We start from the raw sequence: 23815 nt of genomic DNA on the forward strand, positions 1-23815 counted from the left end.
TAGCTTCAGCAGACAACTGTCTCAAAGTGTTTAAAAGAGTTCAAACTCAGCTGGATATGAATTCGACAGTCAGTATTTAATATATATGAAAACAATGTATTATATACCTGCTGATTTAGAGGTAACACAGTGGAAAAGCAAAGAAATGCATTTCCCACATAAAGGGGCAGCATGATTAGCAGAAGCTATTAGCATTTGCTTCACTAAGATTTGAGAGACTGATTCTGTTTTCACAGCAAAGAAAGAGGGGCAGCATGGTTAGCAGAAGCTATTAGCATTTGAAAATAGAGTGCTGTAATAGTAAAGTAATTAGAACAATGCTAATGTGGTGCTATTAAAAAAAAGGGGGGGGGGTGAAAAGAAAGAAAACACAAGCAAAACCCCCTGAAAATATAATCACAGAGGAAATAAGAGAAGTCTAGAAAAGAGTAATGCAAATGTCTAGAAACATGCCAGGATTTAGTTTGTATTGATTGGCATTATCCAGCTTGAACAATAGCATCTTCAAAATCGCGACACAGAAAACAGCTATCTTATTTTATCATTGGTATGATCACATAACTGTAGGAAAATTCCCATTGAAGGACACTAAATTCGGATCTAATAAAAGGAAACATGGTGAGATTGCTGCCAAGAAGAGGTTAGCAGCAAGTGCCCATTGGGTTGAGAAATCACTGAGGAAAGAGCAATTCAGTTCAAAACTGTTTTGAAATTGTATAACCAAAACAAAGGTAAGCCCATATTATCCCTAAGCATATGCGTGAATGCATACAAGTTTCAAAAATATATAACACTGTGTCCAGTGGCTGTTATGTGAATGGCTAGTTGAACTGGCTCTTTTTTGTTGTTTTAACCATTTATTAGTCAATGAAAGATATCTCTTACTGAGTTGTAAGGAACTTCAGTATCATCAGTACAAGAAATCCCACATATCCTTAAAGACTACTTTAAATAATGCAGGTAGTGTTTCCACAATGTACTGCCTATCATGAATGCATAAATGTTAGCAATAATAATTTCTGGTTCAGTGGCAATTCCGTTCTGATGCTTGAGGTACTCGGAGATAAGAAAGATTCAGGCTGCTTCAAGAATCAAGCAATCTGGCAAAAAGTACTTATTCAAATGAAAGTAATAGATAAGATAGCTAAATGCCATTATAAAATAAATGGGCTTGTATACATTTAAGTAAGAAATATTAAAATAATTTAAATCTGAACTTTTTTACTTCAATTTTGATGACAGTTCTTGCAGAGAAAAAGCTCAACAACTCTGAGTTTTTAACTTAGATATGATTGAAAATTTTGAGGTTTGTATAGCATTGAAGTATTTCTCATTAACATATAAATGATGGCATTTTGTTATTTTATGATACTAGTCACAACACATACATCCCTGTTATTGACAAGTGTTGTAAATATATGTATGTTTAATTTAAGAATAGCTGCAGATTATGGTTGCTTCTTACTAATAAATACATCTTATCATATCATTTTGGGGAGGCTGAAGTCAAGAGATTTGTTGAAAAAACTGGAAACAGCTACTGAGATGGCCAGGTCCTAGAGCACATTATTTACAAGAAGTTGAGGGAGCTTGCACACTTTAGTAAAGATGATGCTAAGGGGAGGTGTAAGTACAATGGACATCTACATGACTGACAGTCAGAAGATGAAGGTGCCAAACTCTTCTTGATAACACCAGGCTAAACAGTTGTGGTCAGTGGCTACAAGTGCCAGCAAGCAAGGCTCAGGCTGGAGATCAGAAATAACTTCACCTAGTAGGTAGAGTAGCACTGAAGTAGGACACCCACCAAGACTGTGAAGTCTTAATCTGTGGATATTCAAGACTTAGAAAAAAGTCAGAGCTAACCTGATCTAGTGCATTCATATTTTCATGCTTTCTATTATATTCTGCTATGATGGAATAAGTCAGTAGGAATGAATGTGCAATACATTTAAGAAATGCTTTCAGAGTTTTTCTGAAACTTCACAGGAAATTTTGAAAATTTTTTTTGTTTTATTTTTTCTGCCAAATTGTATGTATTTTTTTGAAATACTGAGTTTCAACCATCTCCAAAACAAAATGTTTTTAAAGCCACAGGCTTGAAAACTTCAAAGTTTTAAAAGTTATTTAAGAACAGTACTTTTATGTAAGAAATACTAGAAGGTGGTATTTATCCTGTGATTGCTTAGCTTGGTTCTTTTTCAAATAAAAATTCTCAAGAAGTATCCAAACAAAACTCAAATCAAGGTTAGGGTAAAATTCAGATTATGCTTTAGTGGTTCAGAGAGGGAATTTGTCACCAAAACAAGCATTAATACATACCAAGGTAATGGTATGCATAGAAGAAATGCTTATTTATCAAGGGAGGAAAAGCACTGTTAGGGCTTAGGACCAAGGTGAATTTTGACCACTGGTGATTCCAGAGGGAGAAAAATATCAAAAAAGCCCATTAAAAAAAATGAAATTAAAAAAATCTTAACGCTCCATAAAATTCAAGACCTAGCATTGTCTTAGAAGTAGAATTAGGTAGGTAAATCACTCGGCCAAATCCCACACTTGATGAAGGACTTTCTCTCATTAGCTGCCTAAAGCTAGGCATCTAATCAAAGATAATTATCCAGGCTCCTTTTGCTGTCATTATAAAGGCTTTTCAGAAGATAAATAACCTGTGCACCTCAGAGGACCCAAAAAGGGCATCTGAGAGCTTTCTGTCTCTTGCCACTGAGGACACAACAGGTGTATACATCCCAGTTAGACTACACAACTGAAGAAGACTGGCTTTGTCTCCTGCTCAGTTACATGGCAACGGTGAACCACAAATCTGAAACAGTTATGGAAAAAAACAAAGAAAACCCTTAAGTGCTTCTTGTGGTGAAGACCTTGTAAACAGTGGTACTACTGAGGCTCCAATAAAGTCACTTGTGTTCATGGTATCTGCAAGGAAGATGAATACAGACATGAACAAGTCTAGGACAGGCCTGTCTGTTGCAACACAAGCATGGAGAGATGATTAAGTATTGTCTACAGTTCTGGTGTCCTCAACATAAGAAGGACATAGAACTGTTGGAACAAGTCCAGAGGAGGGCCATGAGGATGATGAAGGGGCTGGAGCACCTCACAGGCTGAGAAAGTTGGGGCTGTTCAGCCTGGAGAAGAGAAGGGTGCGTGGAGACCTCATAGCAGCCTTCCAGTATCTGAAGGGGGCCTACAAGGGTGCTGGGGAGGGACTCTTCATTAGAGACTGTAGTGATAGGACAAGGGGTAATGGGTTCAAACTTAAACAGGGGAAGCTTAGATTGAATGTAAGAAAAAGTTCTTTACTGTGAGGGTGATGAGGCACTGGAACAGGTTGCCCAAGGAAGTTGTGTATGCTCCATACCTGGCGTTGTTTAAGGCCAGGCTGGACAGAGCCTTGGGTGACATGGTTTAGTGTGAGGTGTCCCTGCCCATGGCATGGGGGCTGGAGCTCGATGATCTTAAGGTCCTTTCCAAACCTAATTATTCTATGTTTCTATGCTATATTATGCAGAAAATCGATTTTAGTATTGTGCCAGTTAACAACCCTATAACTTGCAGTCTTCATTCTGCACTATGCTCCAAATGGCTGAGCTTGGGCACTAAAGGAGAGCTGATTCAGTTCCAGCAGGGTCCTTTGGTTTTCCTATTGGGTGGACTTGGTACCTCTGCATCCATTAAACAGAACTGTAGACTCCAGAATCTGCAGTGCAGCTATAGGTTACTCTCACACTTTGGGATCTTTTTCCTTTTAAAAAAGCTGAGTACCTTCTATAGAGTCAACTTCTTGGAAAGTATATAATGGCAATGAATGATTTCAGGTTTTGTTTGGTTTTAGCCAATTTACTTCTGCTAATTTTAAAATAGGGAAAAAATACTTTAGGGCATTTTAAAATATTCTTTCTATACCAGAGGTATTATCTTAACCTTTGCTGTGACCTGAAGGATAGTTTGACACGGTCTACTTCAGTGATTCCAGTTCTGCTGGACCAGGCAGTACATCATACCATTTTCATATCTTGTAAGTGGGCAGTTCATGTTAGCATGAACCATCCCTGCCAACGAAGGAGGAAAAGCCTCCTCGCAAACACATGTTCATGACCCCACTGCAGCCAGTAATACTGAGGAGGCACAGATATTTCAACAGTGGATCAGATCAGACAACTGAACTGGTTTAAAATTAACATTCTGGGGCATGTTTTGGTTCCCATTTTTAACTTGGAGCAGTTCTCCAGTTTGGTTCATCCTGTGGCTGTGTGAGTACTTGTGTCAACAGAGAAGAAGAAGGAAATGGTGGCCTGGAGATGGCAGAGTGAGGCCACAAGAGATGGCTTATGTCAGAACTAATGATACCCCTTTTTAAAGCCAAGATCTTTTTGTCTAAAATGCAACAAACCTTCACACAGCCTCCAAACACTCCACTAGCCCTGTAAGAAGCAGGTGGCTTTCTCTCCACTCCTCCTTCCCATGACTAACTTGTTTCAGTTCCTGTTTTCCAGCATCTCTTGCAGTTGAACCTATCTTGCAGCAGGTTGACTGGGCCAGGACAACCAGTTGTACTTTGTTCTTCAGTGAAATCTGATGTTTCTGATGCATTGCCATGACTCCAGAAGCCAAGAGATTTTGAAGTCAGGTGTGCCAGAAGACACACAGTAACACTGCAAAAATCAGTCATGCTGTTGAAAGGATTTCTCTCAATTTTTCTGTTACCAGCCTAAGTGTTGCTATGTGATGGCTATAGCCCCATGAATATCCTTTTCTGATTCTCTGATTCCTTCTTATGATACATTTTTGGACCTTCTGAATTCCAGAGATGTGCCAAAAATTGATCCCTGAAAATCTAGGAACATATAGGTTTTGTGGTTTTTTTCGTTTGTTTGTTTGCTTGCTTGGATTTTTTTTATTATTATCATTGTTATTTTGGCTTTCTTGACTTAAGAGGAATGAAGGTAAGACACGAGTCACACATTTGAAGAGAAGATCTGAGGAATAGAAAGTGAGAGAGAAGATGAGGAGAGAAATCAGGAGTGAAGGAAGGAAGTAAAGAATACATTGTAAATGTGAAGAACATAGAAAATCACAGTGCTAAATAAAGTAGTTTTCACTCCCCAAGATTAACAGCAGCGAGGCTCTGCTGTGCCTTTCCAAATGCTCCTTGATGGCTTTGCTTTTGTCCATTTTCTAAGCAGCCCAACCTGAGGAAGCTGCCCTTGAAAAGCTCTTCGGAAGATGGTGGAAAGTTTCTGTTGTCTGTAATGGAGGGAACCTTATTGAAAGTTTGTGTAGCAATCGTATTATTTGTTTGACATATCTGAGGCATTCATCTGCTTTCTTCATTGGGAGTTAGAGCAAAAGAACAATCTCAGTCTTTGCCAGTCTCCTAATGGGTAGATGTTCTGTTCCACATCACTTTGCGTGATAAGATTGTATCAGAGTACAAAACCAGATCCCAGTAACCTATTAGGACAAAGGTGTCACATTTCAGTGAATGTATAGTGTATGACTCTCACACTATACTCTGCATGCTTTATGAATTTGAGATGGCTGCTTTTTGACATCAACATGTTCACTGTTCAGAGATAGGTGGTTCCTATAGGTTTTTTTCATTGGTTCAAAAGAGTCAAACATCGGACTTCTTGTGAAGTAATGAATTTAAGATTTGTGTTGTGTGTTAAAGCACATTTCATTCTGTTAAAATAGTAATCACTGTTTCAGGTAGGCATTTTTACTTGGAAAGGCTTTTCCACAGGTGTGCATTGTGCCTCATAGTGTATGAAGGAGGACAGCAGAAGTTCTGTAGTGTTTTAATTATGTCTAAGTGTATGAATAAGCATTTGAACTTCTATTCAATTGTATAGTTTACTTTATGATAGAATTAATTGTAAATTTTAATTTCTAGTTGATGAAAACCAGACAAAACAAACTGCCAATTTAGCATTGCACATATGGGAAATAGATTCTTGTTTTATGTGTGTTTGTGTTATAGTCAGTCTTGCTTATTTCTAGCTATACCTTCTGTTGAATTATAGGGTTATTTCGGGATTTGAAAGGATGTACTAAATTCACTGAAAGATGAAAGATGTCAAAGACTTCAATTGACTTGTTATGATGAGTTGGCGGTTATAATTAGATTAATCAAACATTTGGATAATATTAATTTTGTATGGACTTTTTGTAACTAATTTCACATACTTGTTGGATGAGTAAGGAGACATGTACAAGATGTTGAAATTTCTTCCAGGTATTTGTTGAAGAATTGGTCAGGAAGACTCACCTCTGGTGCAGGCAGGCTTAGTGATGCAAGAAAGGGCATCATTTTCTTTTTGCTTAGTAGCTTAGATAAGGGAATTGGCACTACAGTTAAAAGGTGACACTTTATGTAGCTGAATTCAAATAAGGGAAAGATATCTAACATGTCGAAAATATCCAGATTATAATGGGCTTGTAACAGCAATCAGTACTAAAACAGAGATATTTTTATAGCGTGTCTTCCTTACCTTTACCTAAGATGCTTTGACTGAACACCAGTGCCTGTCTCTGGACTCGCACAGTCCTTGTGGTAAACGGAGCCCTGTTGTTCATTCCCGTGTCGTTTGACAGCTATTGGATGGAGGCCACTTTGCTTTGATCCCAAATGAGCTGCCTACACATACAGCTCTACAGCTGAGCGCTGCTGTGATACATATGAATGTTTTCGAAGTAGCACTAAGAGCTCAAGTTTTATTGCTTCATGATGTCACAAATCTTAGAGTAGATGCTAACATAGTAGTTTCGCTAGTACTATTCCCACATGCTTCTCAGTTTCTGGTGTTACGAAATCCTGATGCCAGTTTCTTTATCTTTACTATATAAAGTTGAAGAGAAATGAGTTTAGGACCTTGGGCCCTATTGTTCTAGGTGAATTAAAAAATCATTATATGATTTTGTAAATACCAGATAGGCTTTAACTACCTTTTTTTGAGATTAAAATTATTTTCCATTAATGTTTTCAGTTTCATGTTTCCTGTGTAGCTGTACTAGAGACAGAAAGAGGGGGTGTATCACATTTCAGACCTTTTTTCTTCTCTCTGCCTGTTTCTTCAGCTTCTATTTCAAAAATAGGCAGGGAGAGCTGTGCCTGTAATCTGGAGTTAAGTACTGTTATTACAGTAATTTAACACAGTCTTGAAAGTTTGTCCAAATAGAAATACAAGCCCAACAAGAAGGAAGCCAGTGCTGAAGGGTTCAAGAGTGACTACTATTTTTTATTTATGAATCTCATTTTTGTGATGTCTAACATACATACATGTTCATACAACCGTACGCTTGATTTTCAGTGCGTTCTAGCTGGGTAATACATTTTGAAAATATCCCATATGCCATTTGCCCTGCTAGATGTAATGCCTACCAAGGTAAATTTGCATTTCCAATTGGTTTATGCTTTTTTGACATTACTCACAGTTAATCTGTTTCTGTAAACAATTCTAGCAAATATGTGCGAGGCTTAAACTGAAATTTTGGCTGTAAGAACACAATAATGATCATTGTGTTTACTCTGAAAGAGCTCTCATGCAGTGCAGGGTGCTCCAGCACCATTTATAGAAGGGCATTTGAAACAGAGATGCGTCTAAACTGCAGTGCAGGTGCAAACCTTTAGGGTCCCAAGTTTACACGCCTACTTGTCAAAATTGGGAACCTCACTGGTGTGCGCTCTGGCTCTCTTCTGGCTAAAAATATCTGGGTTTTCTTTGCTGGTGTTATGTGATGCCAGTAGGAAAGAATTAGAGAAAGAGTGCAATCTGTGCCCCCATTCTAATAGAGGATCCAGGAAGTAGCTTGATTTTGTACATGCCCTGCAGCTAGAAATAGCCAGAGAGTTCAAGGTTCTTAAAGGGTCATACAAAATAGTCTCAGATATAGAAGGAAGATATTAATTCAGGTCACTCAGCTCAACTAACTAGGATGCATTTTGTCTACCTAGTTTACTTTTGTACCTTGGTGTGCAGTTTTATTAGCTAATTGAAGGGAAAAAAATACCTAAAATCGATGCTTTCCTGCATAAAAGTTAGCAAGCCCCATTCTACACTTGTCTGTCTCTCAGGATTTCAACACCAAACAGCGGTCTGGCTTTTCTGCTTACTGCAGTGTCAGTTTGGTCTGTCAAGGATTATTAAAAGTAAAACCAGGGGTTTCAGTAAATGTTCCATGCGCTGTTTCTCCAGTTGGGTAGATGGTATCTTTCAGAGACTATCAAGGTAAATTTGCCTATTAGGAGATTTCTAATGAATGTATTCCTGTTTAGTGTTGTTCATGGCTAGTCTGAATAAACAATCAACATATGCTGTGCATAATGAAATACTTCAGTCCAATTTTGTATTGTATAATGTTCCCTCAAGCTGGATATTCATAAATATTCATGCAGTAAAACTGTTCATACTTCAGTTCCCAAGTTGTATCCTTCTTTCTAGAAAACTTCTAGACCATTATAGGAGAACAACATAATGCAAGAAAGTAGAGTTGTTTCCACAATCATCTTCAACCATGTTGGAGTAAAAGCTTATGTAATATAAAAGAGATTAGGGTTTGGGGTTCTTTGCCTTATACTTCTAAGCCACCAAAATCCAGCAAGACCCATATACAGTATCAGTCAAGAAAGTAAAACTCTCAGTAACATCATTGAAAAGAAAAGCAGAAAAATGAAGCTGATGCTATTTTTGGTCTATTTTCATCACACATTGCTAGACAACCTGATCTCCATCCTAGAAGTAGTCCACAGACAACTGATACGTATGTGGCCAGTGATGCTGTTGCACATTTGTGTAAGTCTATAAGCAGCAAAGCACATATGGGAACAGTCAATACAGTAGTTGTGAAACTTGTCAATCAGATGTTCAAGCAATAATGCAAGATGCTTTTGTGAAAGTTAAAATGTCTGTCAACTGCTGAAAACTCAGTCAAATCTTGTTATCTTGTCCTGGAGCTATTATTTCTGCAGCAGTCCCAGTTCTCCCTGCACAAATAAGAATAAGCCATATGTCCTCATAGTGCTCCCTGTCTGATGTCTCTGAAAGTAACAACACTACTCTATCATCATGTGACTAGTGGGTGTTTAGGAGGGATTGAGGAAGTACATTTTTAGGCAACTGCAGCAAGGAGACCACTTATGCACCAGCATGACACATACAGAGATGGTTTGCCCTCTCAGTGCCACTAAGGAAATGTTTTTAATCTCATCTGCTGAAGTAGTTTGTTAGAGAGGAAAGTACAGAAAACTTTTCATCTAAGCTACTTGCATCTCAGCGAAACATCAGTTTCAAGTCTACCAAGAACTTATGTTGATGCCCAGTTTTAAGAATATTTGAAGCTGTTGATTGGAATCCACTAATTGGAATATCACCATGTTGAGCAAAGCTCCTCTTTTCAAAGCAAGTCATTCTCCCCTGTTATTGCTTACACTTGCATTTATACTAGTCACTTTTCAGTGTGTTGGGTAGTGCTTTTAGCACTTAAGGAATTGGCCAGTGTGTTGGGTAATTCCTTTTAGCAATTAAGGAATTACATATATTAGTGTATAAGAGATAACTCTGCCTTGCCTGGACTCCTGAGACCTTGAGAATACAAGTGCAAGATTAAAAAGATATTGTAGGCCTGTTACGTTGCTCTTTGGAGTAGAGAAGGCTATGGCTGAAGAGACTGTGTCCTGTGGTTTGTTGAACACAGTTAGACAAGATGTCTGACTTTACTTTCTTATTCCTTTAGAGTGGTGATTTTGATTCGTAAAGTGGCTGAAAGGACCTGCACTTCCGCTGCAAATTTGTCATAGTTCATATGTGGAAAAGGTGGAAAATTACTGAAGCTTGTGATATGCAGACAGGAGCAGGAGGAGGTGGGAGAAGGGAGAATAAGCACGTTCCTACTTACTTTCTTACATCCCTATCCAGCCAATGCTGCTGATCACTTACCACTGCTAGTGAGAAGAGATGCCAAGTCACTGCCTGTATTCCACAGTGGTGGCAGGGCAGCAAACCAGGTTGGTGGCAAGTGGCATGCTAAATTGGACAAGGTATTTAACTGGGTATGGCAGCTGGAAATACTGGGAAGCACACTGGTACACTGGTCTAATGAGATCAAAGCCCAGGCATTTCTCTGGGCAAAGCCCTATTAAATCTTTTTAAAAAAACATCAATAAGGAAATAAGAAAAATAACCATCTCAATTGCTCATTGAGACAAAAGCCGCATGGAAATTTGTTCCAGCATTCAAGATCAGGAAACAGCAATTATTGAAAGAGTCATGTACCATCTAATCACCTGGGGGACAGTGCTGTTCCTTATTCTTTTCATTGGTGTCTCTTGGAAACATCTGCTTTTGCTCCTAATTTTCTTTAATGAGAACATAAATGGTACTGTGTAATTCACCTTTTCTGTAGCGTTGTCTCTTGGGCCTCTATTGTGGGACTCTCATTTTCTCTTTCTCTGCATGCCATGTTCTGTTACTCCTCTTTGTTCTGCCTGCTGTGTCAGAGGCTTCTGATGCTTCCTTACTTCACCGTGGATTTTTGTTTCTGGTTTTCTGATGAATTTATTCAGATGGAATAGATAATAATGATTACATTTGCAAGGAAGATAATATCAGCTTATATATTTTTGGTTTTAGAGTAATCACTACATTTGCTCAAGTGGCAGAGTCATTGTGGGCTTGCTCATAAATTGTTGATTCACATAAAAAATAAGAAGGTCCATTTCAGAAATAGGGCCTGATGTGCTGTGAAATACAGTAATACAAAATTTCTGTCAGTAATTTTGTCATCCAGCCTGTGTTTTGTGGTAGGTATCTTGGACTGGAGTGTTCTTTCATGCAAACAATTAGCTCTTTGTTTCTTCAGAAATCGATGATTCATCTGACATTGGCCACTGACATCCTCTTTGCCTGGGTTCTGCGCAGGCTGCTTCACTGGCTCATGTGAATTTCCTAAGTCTGGGTCCTTCAGTCTGTTACTACTTTTGGTATGGTCCACCTGTACACATGAGGAAAGGGCCTTCGGCTTTCATTAGATGTTAATTGGGAATCCTCCATTTATCTTTAAAAACTTGGAACATAGCTTGTGTAATATCTAACTTCAGGTATTTTCTGATGGAGAGTTTGTCTTGGATCCTGGTTTGGGGCTTTTTTTCTTTCTTTCTTTTTTAAGCCCTTTTCCTGTTGAAGTAAACTTTATTTTGCTGTTAAGTTTGCTAGAAGTAGAAGCAGCTGTGGTCTTGTATTTATTTATTTTATGCTACAGTAAATACTATTCTAGCTTTAAAAAGTATATTTAAGTATATAGAGTATTACTGGTTGATGACAATGCATCATATGCCGCCTCCACTGCTTTTGTTCTTTATTCTTTTCTTAAACAGAGACATTTGGTGAATTTCTTTTTCCATCAAGTTCCTCAGCAGTTGAAAGTGCTCAGAGAAGAGCTGATACACAATTTACAGCCATGAATTTCTAAGTGCAAAGTGAATTTTTCATGTTGTAGGTTGATCTGACAGTTGCACGTCTATGAATAAAATGATGAATGTTCTAATTTATTTTTTGGCTTGCACCTTCTTATTAGAGTCATTGGGAAGAGTGGATATTGTCTTACTGCTGAAAGTCTGAGTTAATGTTTTTGAAGCCTCTTCTTATTTGCTTTTCTGAAGCAAAGTTAAGTTCCATGTCTTGAAGCATACCATGCGAGTGGAACAGTAGTAGAATTTGCTCTTCAGATACCTATATGCTTTAGTTTTACACGCTTATGTTTTACACGTTTTATTTCTGTATTTGTACTCTTGTATACGTTTTTGCAATTTGGTTGCTTTTGCTTTTTACAGTTGGAAGATTCTCTGCAACACCTCTTGCTCCAGTGCCCAGTAGGTGGAGAGCAGTATCCTAGCACTGGTGGTTGGATGTCCTGTATTTAATCCCTAATCATCTGTTTAAAGGGGAGTAAGAAAGCAAGGAGATCGTGCCTATTTCCATGCCTGTGTCTTGGCAGGGATTCAAGAGACTTGCCCCCCTAGCATAGGCATGCTGCTCATGTTACAGTCTAACGTTCAGCATCAAAGCCTATCTTTGCTCTGATTTTCACAATAAATTACCAATATATTGTAACTTATTTTTTCCTTTTTTGGTGGTTAAAAAACCAAAATTCTGGAAGTAAGAAGTGTACCTGATAGGTATTAAGTCATAGTTTGTGTAATCTTCTTGAAAGTTTATTGCAGAGCACACACATTTAATGGTGACTGTGTGTCCTTGTAAGTGAAAGCTACCTGTGTAATGGGACAGGAAGGTTGTGATAAATCTACTAGTATAAGTAGTGACACGCAGTCATACACTGCTGATTACCACACAGAGTGTGATATTATCACCACCTCCTCTGCATTAACAAAGGTGTCAGTTGTCCAGGTGGGATTTTGGTGTATCTGTAATGGGAAAAGTTCAGGGAGCTATCCTGAACTCATCTGATTACTGTTTTTAAAGCCCAAGTGGCTTACACAGGTAGGAATGCATGTGGCTGCCAAAAGCCTGTGTCAGCACTAAACCTGGCCTAACTTGTGTCAGGACAGCTCTTTGCCAGAGGGAGGGCAGGGCACAGGAGGAAGCAGCAACAATAGCTGTGCAGTGTGGCAGGGCAGGCAAGGGTGGAGAGGGAGGTCAGATCATCAGGTGAGTGCCTGGGGCCTTTATGCCACTTAGGATATTACTGCTGCTAGGTCCTGAGGAGACATAAAACTTGGCTAGGTAGGCTGCATCAGCAAATACTTTTGACGTTGACAGTTACACAAACCAAATTGCTTCTTTTACCTGTTTATTAGTTTTCCTGTGGAAAGAGTTCTGGTATACCTATAGATATTTCAGGGTTTGCTGGGATGGTTGCCTCTGCTCCAGGGTCTTTAGCCAGGAACCAGCACGACTGTAGTGGCAAACCGGTCCTAGGCTTGATGTGGCTTACACCAGGGAAACACCTTGAAAACAACTCCAAAAGATACACTTTTGTTGCAAATCAAGAGATTCAGAGAAGCAAGGAGAAGCAGAAGGAGGCTCTTGGAAGGGATAAAGCAGACTGCCAGCGTGCTGCACTTACCTTAGGCTGTGGAAGACAGCAGTGGTCCAAGACAGAAGAGTCAGAGGCTGTAGGAAATTATAGAGCCTAGCACAAATGGTACCCTTTCCAGTCTGATCTCCTTTTTAATAAAACCGTAAATGCCAAAATATTCCATTTTCTTTTTAAGTGTTTTTCCAGGTACATATAGACTGTAGTGAGCTTTAGACAGAAGAAAGAGGCAGGGAACCTGCAAATAAAGCAGGTAGCAGCAGGCATGACCAGCCAACATAGTTCACGCAGAGTCCAGACATGCAACTAAAGCAAAATGCCTGTCTCAGAGCAAATTGACTGGAGAGCTATAGTCATTTAACCTCTGAGAGTATTCTCAGGCTGTAGTGGTGTCAGCTCTCCCTGGGTTTATTAATCTGAGTCATTAATAAGTCATCAGAGTCATTTGCTTTCCATATGTGGTTATGGGAGAAAGGCATGTCTGGGTGCTCCTTGGTAGTCAGAAAGGAAAGGCTGCCAAGGACAAGGAGCCTGAGCTGTGTGCGGCAGGGAGAGAAAGCTCTTCAGTCTCTGGACCACACTGAGCTTCATTAGTTTTTGAAGAAAAGCTGAAAAATGTGATTATGTGGGGGAGGTGGGGGTGCAGCTCTAAGTCTCCATGCTTGCAGTGTAGTGAGCAGCTCAAAATTACAGCCTGTAAATAGATGTACATATTTAACCTCTTACAAGGGCTGTAGCTCCCTGCTGTAGTACAGTAAGAACAGTAATAGTTCCCATTTAGATTGTGCTTTCTATTTTTAGAGCTGTGCCAGCGTGAGGTATTTTAATGTAAAGCGGGCAGGTAGTCTGGGAACAGGGTTTTAAGCTTTTCAGTTTCTGTTTAAGCTTTTCAGGCACTGTTATTTTGCATACTCCCCAGAATAAAAGGAGATTCAGACCCTTCTGCTCTGACAGCGGGGTCATAGTGTCTTTCAGCCTTCTCCCGGAAGAGACTTTCATGGGGGAGCTGATTTCTTCTTGGATCTGACCACCATAGCCCTCAGTAATTATAGTAGCGTTGAAATTCCAAGCTAAAAACAGAAGTGCAGCATGTGCCTATTCCCCATGTGATTCGGAAACCAGGAAATTGAAAGAGCCTGACTGAGAAGGGAGGGAGTGCAAAGCAATAGACACATCTAATATTTATCTCAGACCTGCTACGCCTGGGACGCAGGAGCTGTCATCTGCGGGAGCTGATTATGCATGCAGCCGAAGCAGAGCCTGATTGGATGTAGTAGGACCTAAGGCGAGGGGGAGAGGGAGTGAGGGGAGACTTCGGCTCGCCGCACTGAAATGTAAACAGTGGAAAGCAAGAAGGGAGTGTAACGCCTTTATGCTCGGAAGAGCTAGCAGCCGGTTCTGAGCTCCCATGGCTCCGGCAATGTACCTCTTATGGGTCTAGCTGTGCCCGGCTTGATGAACAGAAGCAGATACTTTGGAGGCTCTCCTGCCTGTGGATATAAATAGGGGGCATTCGGGATGCATTAGCTTTCTCCGGCTGCACCGCAGCTCCTTCGTGCTGCACGCCACAGCTGGGACAGGGCAATGGACATGAACATGAAGAAGTTCACAGTGCGTCGGTTCTTTTCGGTCTATCTCCGCAAGAAGTCTCGGTCCAAGAGCTCAAGCCTAAGTAGATTTGAGGTAAAATTTGCCTTTACTTTGTTAAATGTAGCAAGTACCATTAGGTGCTGGTAAGAGAGACATAGGACAATGCCTGCATTTACTGATGTGATAAATGGTTAAAGGTGATCTTTCCCTGGAGGTAGTGATGCTGGCACCTGATGTTCTTTGTTTCAGTGTAATTCAGTGCTTTTTCTTGGTAGCATTCAATACATTGCATAATATATTTAGTGTGTTGCTAAGGATCCTTTTATCAGCCTGCCAGGGAAGGAGTAAGCTGGTTCAGGACATCATGAAGTTGTAGAAAATAATTACAGATCCTCTTAAATTAGAACAAATGGCACTAGACTTTGCAATAGCCTCATAATTTTGTCTTCCTTCTCTGCACACATACCGTTCTTTCTCAGTGCCAGGTTTCCAAATACTTAATCAATTTGTTAATGCCTATCATATATATATATGGTATGTTAGGGATTTTTTTGTTTGTGTGTAGGCTTTCACGCTTGCACGGATTTCTGCATTTATCTTATCTCCCATGCATCCAAGTATTTATTTTCTTTTGTGGTAAGAAGTTCTTCAGGGGTAGGGGACTGTCAAACCTGTAGTGATTTAGCAGTGTGGGGAGATGAAGGCAGTTCAAGTCAGAGGAATTAGCAGATAGGAATGTGTGAATGGGTTAGAACCAGGATTTCTGCCTCCCTTCCTTGAACCATTGTTCTTCAGCCCTATATTTGGAGCTGTGAATAGTCGGCAGGATGTGCGATCAATTGAATAGATGTCAGTTATATTTATGTTGTTCACTTTATCATTGCAGATGATCTGCAACCTCTGCATTAAAATAGAGGTAGATGGGGCCTGATTCCCCTCTGCCTCACATCTGTTTTGTGCCGGTGTACTTCAATTGACCTCTGAGGAGTTACTCTGATTTGCACCGGTATTCTCAGGTGGCGGATTAGTCTCATGCTGTTTGAATACATTTAAAAATCTTATTCCCTTAGTGTCCTATTTAAAGTACTAGGTAATAGTTTGAACATAAAGTTCTTCATGTGTCATTGCTTAAACAGGACATGCAGAAAAGCAGAGTTTTTGGCCAGTGTATTTTGTTGGGTTTGTGGTTTATTTTTGGGTTTTGGTTTTGTTTGGGTTTTCTGGGGGGTTGGTTTTTGTTTGTTTGTTTTTCTTAACTCCTTAAAATCAATTTTCTTGAAAATTATCATGCAGGACACCTAATTCTGTTTCACTCATCCAATAGTCATGCTATTAATTTAAAACAAACTAATTAATGAGAGTTGTTAAAGCTCCCTCCTTGCATCAGTCCTGTCCCTCTAGGGCTGAGGGGTGAGTCCTAAAAGACTCTTCTTTCCCCATTGTGAACCCAGAATTGCAAAGGCTAAGCTGAAATAGATGTTCATTGCAACACACTTAGAATTTGCTTACCTTATGTTCCACCAGAGCCAACAGAAAGTAGACCTGGAATTTCATGAAGGAGTTCTGAGACAGATGGGTGTCTTTGCAGGCTGCCACCATCAGGGCATAATGTTAGAAGGGGAGGTGATTTTGAGAGAGCAGAGCCCTGCCAGACCTTGTAACTATTATTTGATGGTGCCATAGTTTGGGAGAAACAAATTCTACCACACTGTTTAATTTACTTGGTGTTCCAGTGTGAATGACCAGTACAACTCAGCATTTGTAACAGGCCAGACCCTCATTTCATTAAAAAGAAGAAAAAAGAAAAGAAGTCTTTATAATCCGTTTGATCATCAGTGTCATACTAGATTTACTGGACTTTTCCAGTATATATGAAGTAGTTTTCCTTTACATGAGTTATCTTGTAATGAGCTTTTTTCCTCCTGATTTTAAATAGTTTGCTTCAAGAAGTAGCCTAATATGTATCTTACTGCACATTTAAGTTCAGAGCATTTCATCCACTCTCCCTTGACTTGGCTATAATGACCAACTTTATGCAAAGTGACTCAGTATTATAATGCAACAGGGAATACGGGTTGTTCCAACCAGGAAGAAAAAATGATTCATAAGGTCTGTTCTGCTGTTTAAGTGTGAAAATCATCAGAGATGTTCCTGCTTACAGGGAAAAAACCAAACGTGAACGTCCAGCCTGCTCTGTGATTTCCATCCCTGAGTACTTCTGTATATAAATTTGTATTTGCAGCCTAATGCGCGGTTTTCTGCCAAACAGAAGGAAGCTAGTTGGTAGCTGGATTTTTAGAAGTCAGAGTATTCTTCATCTTAACAGGTAGATAATTTAAAGAGGCAGTGAAAAGGCACAGGTAATTACATCATGGAATGTGAGTAAAAGTAAAATAAAGGGAATAAATTTGAGGAAAACACTTGGCATTGCTTTGCTTAGTGTGCGTCAGCTAACGTACCTGGCAGAAGTTGTGTTGTTAGATGTGTTACTTGAAATTTGGAAGGGGGCTGTTGTTCCTAGTTGTGTGGGATTTTTCTTGTGGTGGTGGTCTAGCCAGGCAGGCAAGAGGGTTGAAAGGTTTTAGATAGATACTCCTGGATTCAAGCATTTAATATCATTAAAATACCACTATTAGAGTACCTTCAAAATACGTTATTAATATAATATGATTAATTACTTTTTCCACTCTGCTAAGCTTTAAATTCGCTTGCTTCATATCTTAGTGAGCTTCATATCTATATCTTACAGAGCAGGGATATAGATGCAGAAAATGACTTGGCAAATCACAGCTCTTCTAACTTGACCTTTACTTAATTGTTTCATATGCCAATATCATTGCTATATCTGAGACAGTAAGATCATTGTTTTATGTCTAGGTAGCTGGGTATCACACTTTGTCCTACTAAAGGAGGTAGAGTATACTCTGGTAAATCAGATATTACAGGGGTTTTGTTTCATCTTGCCCAAAATGTGTGCCTTTTTTTTTTTTTATTCTGGGAAAACTTGGCTGAAATTTGAACTTATTTGGCTACACTTCTGGGTTTTCAGTTTATATTATTTTTCAGTATGGCCTGCATTGCCCTTCATTTATAAGGTATCTATTGATGTAATCTTATTAAATGTGCAGAGCCAAGTTTTGCCCTTCTGCATGCATATGAAGTTCTTATTGAAGTCATCTGAAATTCCAGCAAAGTCAATGGGAACTGTATGTGTGCATCTGAGGGAAGGGGTTTGTTTACGGTTCTTGCTGAGTGTTGGTGAACATGAATGTGAAACCATCTGGGGAAAGTACTAACAGTGTGGATCTGCTAAAGACTTTGAGCCCCAGTGGAATGTATCTTATGGTAGTGAGCACTATCCCTTGATTCATACATCAAAAGTTGAATATGCCTTCTGAATAACCTAGGAAAGACCTAAGTATGCAAAGAATTTGATTATATTTATTCTGGTGATGCAGAAGCCTTTTTGGGGTTGGTTTGGGTTTTTCTTTTTTTTCGGTTGCCTTTTCCTATTTGTTTGGTTTGGTTTTGGTTATGTGTTTGGTTTGTTTTTTTTTGTTTTTGTTTGGTTTTGGTTTTTGTTGGTGTTTTTTTGTTTGTTTGTTTTTTTTTAGGAAAGGACCAATTAAAACACTGTCCTCGATTCTTCTGGGAGATGTTTCCCACTTTTGCATTCCTGATGTATTTTTAATTTGTTATTCTTTAATTCTCTTAATTCTTGTTTTGTTTTACTCATAATGGTAAATTTCAATTCTGTTTGGTCTGTGTATGGGGCTTAGAGCCTTGCAGAGTTCTTGCAAATTAATTCAAAATTAGTTTGGACCCTGGTGTGTCTCAGCATAGTCAGTTGTGAGAGGCAGGACCTCCTGTGGGTGATTCAAGTATGGGTCATCCTTGGATTCCAGCAGTAGTGTGTAGGAAATGGAAGCAAGCCGATGCAGTCCAGTAAGGAACAGTGCAGAAGGACTGCCACTGGCTTTATAATACTTTAGTACAAGAGATTTTCATTTATAATCTTAGGCTCTAATGCTGATTTCCTACAGGCTTAAATTACAGCAGCCTTAAGAAAGTGGCCAGCAAATCCTGAGCTAGACTGCTCCTTTAGCACAATGGGCCGAGGCAATGCTTCACTTTCAAATGCTTGCGAAATATTCTGTCCTTGTATAAAGAAAGATTCTGTTCTTTATCAGTAGTATGTCCTTTATTCTGTCTTCTTTTTTTTTATTATTTTTATAGATAGTAATTTGGTAGAGGAATATATTCTTTCTGTCAAAGGTTAGACAGAAAGAGGCAAGTGAAAGAACGGAAACGGGGACTAACAGCCTAAGATCAGCTCTGCAAGGTGCAAGTCTTGAGGCAGCTTTAGGGGTTTCCCCCCCCACCCCCTTTGGCAATGATTGCTTGTGATGTGTGTTCTTGTTACAGTAGAAGTTACCGACACCATTGTAGTCTTGACTTCCTCCAGCTGCAGGCAAGACTTTTATGAGGAAATGCGGTGATTCTCACAGTCCTGCATGGCTTGCTGCGGGGCGGGGGGGAGGGAGAGCAGGCGGAGCACGTAGTCCATCAGATAGGTCACTTGAGGAGCCAGGAAATCCAGTTTTCAGGCTCGTTTTGATAACTTGCTGTGTCATTACAAATAGCTTAGACCTCTGTACCCTGCATTCCCTGTTCGTAAAATGGGAATTATGATGAATAGTTAAGTCCTCTGATAAAATTCTACCTATTGACATTGTGTTTGTTGGTAAGAGAGCTTACTTGCTGTGTAATAAATTGATCCCTGGCTCCCCAAATACTTCTTTGTCCCAAATAGACTGTCTCTTGCACCTCAGGCCTGCTATGTGCTCCTTCCTATAAACTACAGCAAGGGAAAACTATGTAGGCAGATGTAGGGATAACTTGTCCATAGAAGAATAAGGCTGGGAAGGATCTAAAAACTTTAATCTGGACACCCCCTCCTCTTCCTTAGGCATCATCAGCTATATTGAACCTATTCCACCAAACATATTTTGCTAATCTCTTCTTAATAAGCCTCTGATGGTAAATGCCCATAACCTCCCCAGGATGTATATTTTGCAGCAGTATGCTTTGCATCTGAGAGTTTTTTTAACATTTAACACAAGTTTGTCTTACGGCAATTTAAGCCTGCGTCCTCTTATCCTGCCCCTCGTAACTATGAAAAGAGATTGTTTCTTTTTCTTTGCAGCAGGATTTTTATGCATTTGAAAGCTTTTCAGGTCCTCTTTCCTCAGTCTTTGCTGTAGAGTGGGAAAAGTGTTTTTCTGAAAGTTAGGGACTTTCAGGAGCAACACCCTATGCCAGTCACAGCAACATTGTTAGTGAGGAGCTCTTCCTTTCATTTGGATACCTATGGTCCCTTGTAAAAATCACTTTTATTTCAAAGGAACCTACCCTGTCAAAGACCAGTCCAAATTGTCATTTTATGCTTCATTTTCACCATCTAAATGCCCACATCGTGCTTTCATCTGGTGGTATTTGGCATCCAGTCCAGCGCTGACAGACACTATCCATGTGCCCCGATGTCAGATGAATTCTGATAAACATCATACAATTAAACACAGACTCTGGTCACATAGTCTGGGTAAATGCATGTTTGGGCATAGAGCAGAGGCCCGATATCCTCATATAACAGAAGAGGTCTTAATTTTATTGTGATAGGATCAGCTGATGGGACACGCACATGCATGTGACTGGTGATGACGCAGTGTTATAGTGAACGCACCTTTTGTCTAGATCATGAAGTGATGAAACGAATGAAATGAAAGGCTAATGCCTCTCCACTGTGTCTGTGGTAATGCCCTGGTTCCCTGAGCCTGGAGCATCTGCCTTCAGGTGTTTGGGAAGACAAGAGCTGAATCTGGTAGATTGATTGGGACCTGTGGGCAGCTGAGACCCTGCCTAGCAGTAATTTGGAGTAGCATGGTTTTATGCAAGTGGCAAATGTGTAATTTTATTCTAGGTTAGCTTATAATGTTATGGCTTGACTGACCTTGTGGCACAAAAAATCAGCTCTCAGAGGGCTGAGCTCTCCTGTACCTATTATCAGTAGCATCTGATTCATACATTTTCCTGCTGATTTCAGGTGAGGACTCCTTTTGTGTGTGCTTTTTGCATTTGTGTCCTCACAAGTAACTGGAAATATTTCTAAAGACAGAAATCAGAACAAAAAGCATCCTTGCGTTTATTTGCCAGTTACTCAAGTAGAAATACTTTTCATCTAAGTATTTGCTAGTTTAGTTCCTTTTGTTCCCTTAACAAGGCTTACAGTCCCAGTTCTGCAATGACTCTTTCAAAGTATATGCTATTAAAAAAGACCTAGAGTACTGCAGAGGAGTGACAGTTCTGCGCTCAGGACACACTCGTGTGTGTCTGTATGTGTGTGTGTGTGTGTGTGTGTGTGTGTGTGTGTGTGTGTGTGTGATGCCATCAGCCAGCTCTTACAGGGCAGTTTGGCTTCCTGGAGAACAAAGTCTCAGGAAATAGAAAAGAATGAGTGGATCCCTGAATCTGACTTTAAAATAGCTTCCTGACTGAGGATGTGTAAGGAAACAAGCAATACATCTATTCACAGTCCCCACACCACCACTACCATTTGCACACAGGCAAGTGCCTTCCAGGCAGTTTGGGATGCAGGTTCCCTCACTAGGTGCGTGCTTAGAGATCGGGTGGCTACAGCATGGCTTTGGAAGACTTTGAAGTGAGCAGCCATCCTTTAGCTGTGAAATGTGCCACCATTATTAGTTAGCTCTGCATTATTTATTATTATTAGCTCTGCATTATTATTATTATTATTAGCTCTGCATTAGCAGAGCTGCTTTTATTGTGGGATTCAGGAGAGCCCAGAGCTTTCTTCTGGCTGAAAACTGAGAGTTCAAGGATACTGGTAGTATATTGAGAACACAGAAGACAAACCCATGATGCTTCCAGTGAGGAAAACCTTTTTCTCAGATTGCAGTGATTATTATTAGGCATTGTGTTAGCAGTGTACAAGCAAGAAGGGGAGATACAGGCTGCTAGTGTGTTGCTTTCAGATGATAAGTAATGGTAGTAATCACCTAAATGGCAGATACAAAAACTAGCTAAATAAGCTCATATAAACTCTACATGAAATTAAGGGGTGTCATGCCTCTTTCCTGTAGGACCAGATTTGGACCTGTGCATGACTGGCAGAAGGTAGTAAAAGATTCCCTTCAGGGGTCATTTTGAATAAACTGAAAGCTTTACAAGGAGTGGAACTGAGTGTGTGCTTATCTGTGAAATTCACCTTTACCTGTTAGTAAACAGCAAATGCTACCCAGTCCTGCTTGTTCTCAGAAGCACCACCCTCTACACAAGTATTTGTGGTACCAACTTGTGATGCCCACCAGGACAATGTCAGCTCAATCCTAGAACATGGAGCTTCCTTAGGGATATCTGAATGCTAAGTAGTGTCAGTTTCTGCTAGACATGAAGAGTAAAAAGTGGAGGTGAGCTGAGTGTGATGGTAAACAGGAAAAGAGATTTTTTTCTCTTTCGTGTTAACATGTGAAATGTTTTACGCACTTGTGTGTATGTTCAGCTGTCTGCAGGGTCTGGGATTTTATGTTGTGCTTTTCTTTTTCTCTTAAGTTCTGTAGAACTAAACAAGGAGAAAACTGGTACAATCAGACTTTTCTTAAAAGTTTGTATGGAAATCTAGAATTTAATAGAGGCTGCCATTTCTACTACAAGTGATGAAATAATATTTAAGTGTAATAAAAAAAAAAAAGACATTTCTGTTCTAGAGTGTCCTGGGTTTAGCAGGGCTTAAACTACAACATAGAGGAGTATTAGAGGTTGACCTTAAAAACTGCAAACTTAACTCTGTGCTGAATTTGTCTTTTTTATCATTACTTGCAAGACTAAGCCTTAGACATCTCCATATACAGATTAACACAAAGATGTATTCCAGACTCAAAGCTTTACAATGTCCCTAGAAGAGAAAGCATCTAGTAATTCTTTCAGCTAGCAGTATGGCACAGGCTACTGTATGCCATAAAGAATGTATGAGCTAGGTGTGGTGGTGAGAACTGTTGAAAAATGCTCAGAAACGTTTGAAAAATTTCAAACATTGGTTTGAAAGATCAGTGTATTGTAGAACAGTTTCGGATTAAGCCTTTTTGGGGGTGGTAACATTCTGGGGAAACAGGGCTTGTTCTTGGCATTTTTGAAGCCTGACCATCCCAGAAGTCAGTACTTTGGTCCCATGTTTGGATGGAGGACTGTGCTATATAGGAAGTGGTGGCCAGCACTGATAAATGGTACAAAAGAAAGCATTCATAATATATGATTATACAAGCAATTTTCCTGTTAAAAAAAAAAAAAAAGTAAAAGTCTTGGGAGGATATTTGATGTTTTGGTGTGTTTATTAAACTGCCTTTATCTTGGTCCATGAGGTTTTTTTCCATCTTATTTTGTCTTCCCTGTGCTGCTGAGGAGGGGAGTGATAAAGCAGCTCTGGTGGGAACCTGGCTTCCAGTCAAGGTCAACCCACCACACTTCTCAGAGTGAGAGAGTTTTTTCTTTTAGTTGAAATTTCTGTTGTTTTGCTAGTGAGTAACACAGACAATTCTTCAGCAGTTCAACTTTTGTCTTCTCCACTTCCTCATTGAGCAACTAGGGAACAGGTCCTGTGATTCTGGCTGATATCTTCGCCTTTAATTTCTGCATCAGCACATCTCCATGACAGTCTTTCCTTTATGAGAGAATCTCTGTGACAAGAAAATACCTGGGACAGCAATTAAATATTGTAATTGCATTCATTTTAAAAGTCATCTGTCTAAGTATCTTAAACCCTGCTGGATCTGCTGCTAGTCTACACAGTATCTACTTTATTCCTGTATGATTATGCATTGCAGTTACTGCGAGAGTATCATCTGAGAGGAAGGCTTTATATTAGATTATTTCCATGACACAGCTCAAGTCCATTTCATACGACTAAATTAGAATTTTTGATTACTAAATGTATGCAGATGTTAAATACTACATACTTCAAAAGTTTTTTAATAACATTTCATTATGTTGAGAAGACGTGAAGATTTTTCCTGGGAAGTAAAATCACTAATTTTTCTTCTGAAATGAACTCCTTAACGTTTCATTAAGCCAGTACTATCAA

At 39.5% G+C, this 23815-nt stretch overlaps 1 protein-coding gene across 7 annotated transcripts in view; it reads left to right on the top strand.

Annotated features, from left to right (window-relative positions):
- Positions 1–23815, top strand: part of RPS6KA2 (ribosomal protein S6 kinase A2) — a 296460-nt gene that overhangs the window by 116522 nt on the left and 156123 nt on the right. Inside the window, exon 1 of one of the 7 annotated variants that reach the window (XM_062641932.1) lies at positions 14088–14754. The exons of the other annotated variants lie outside the window; for them this stretch is intronic. Within the exon in view, the coding sequence (XP_062497916.1) occupies positions 14656–14754 (99 nt within the window). The 5' untranslated portion in view covers positions 14088–14655. Of the gene's footprint in view, positions 1–14087; positions 14755–23815 lie in introns of those variants that run through there. 7 annotated transcript variants of the gene reach the window in all.

This window comes from Pezoporus occidentalis, unplaced genomic scaffold (assembly GCF_034315485.1).
Source record: "Pezoporus occidentalis ecotype Australia unplaced genomic scaffold, CSIRO_AGI_Poc_V1 ctg7, whole genome shotgun sequence".
Taxonomy (NCBI): Eukaryota; Metazoa; Chordata; class Aves; order Psittaciformes; family Psittacidae; genus Pezoporus; species Pezoporus occidentalis.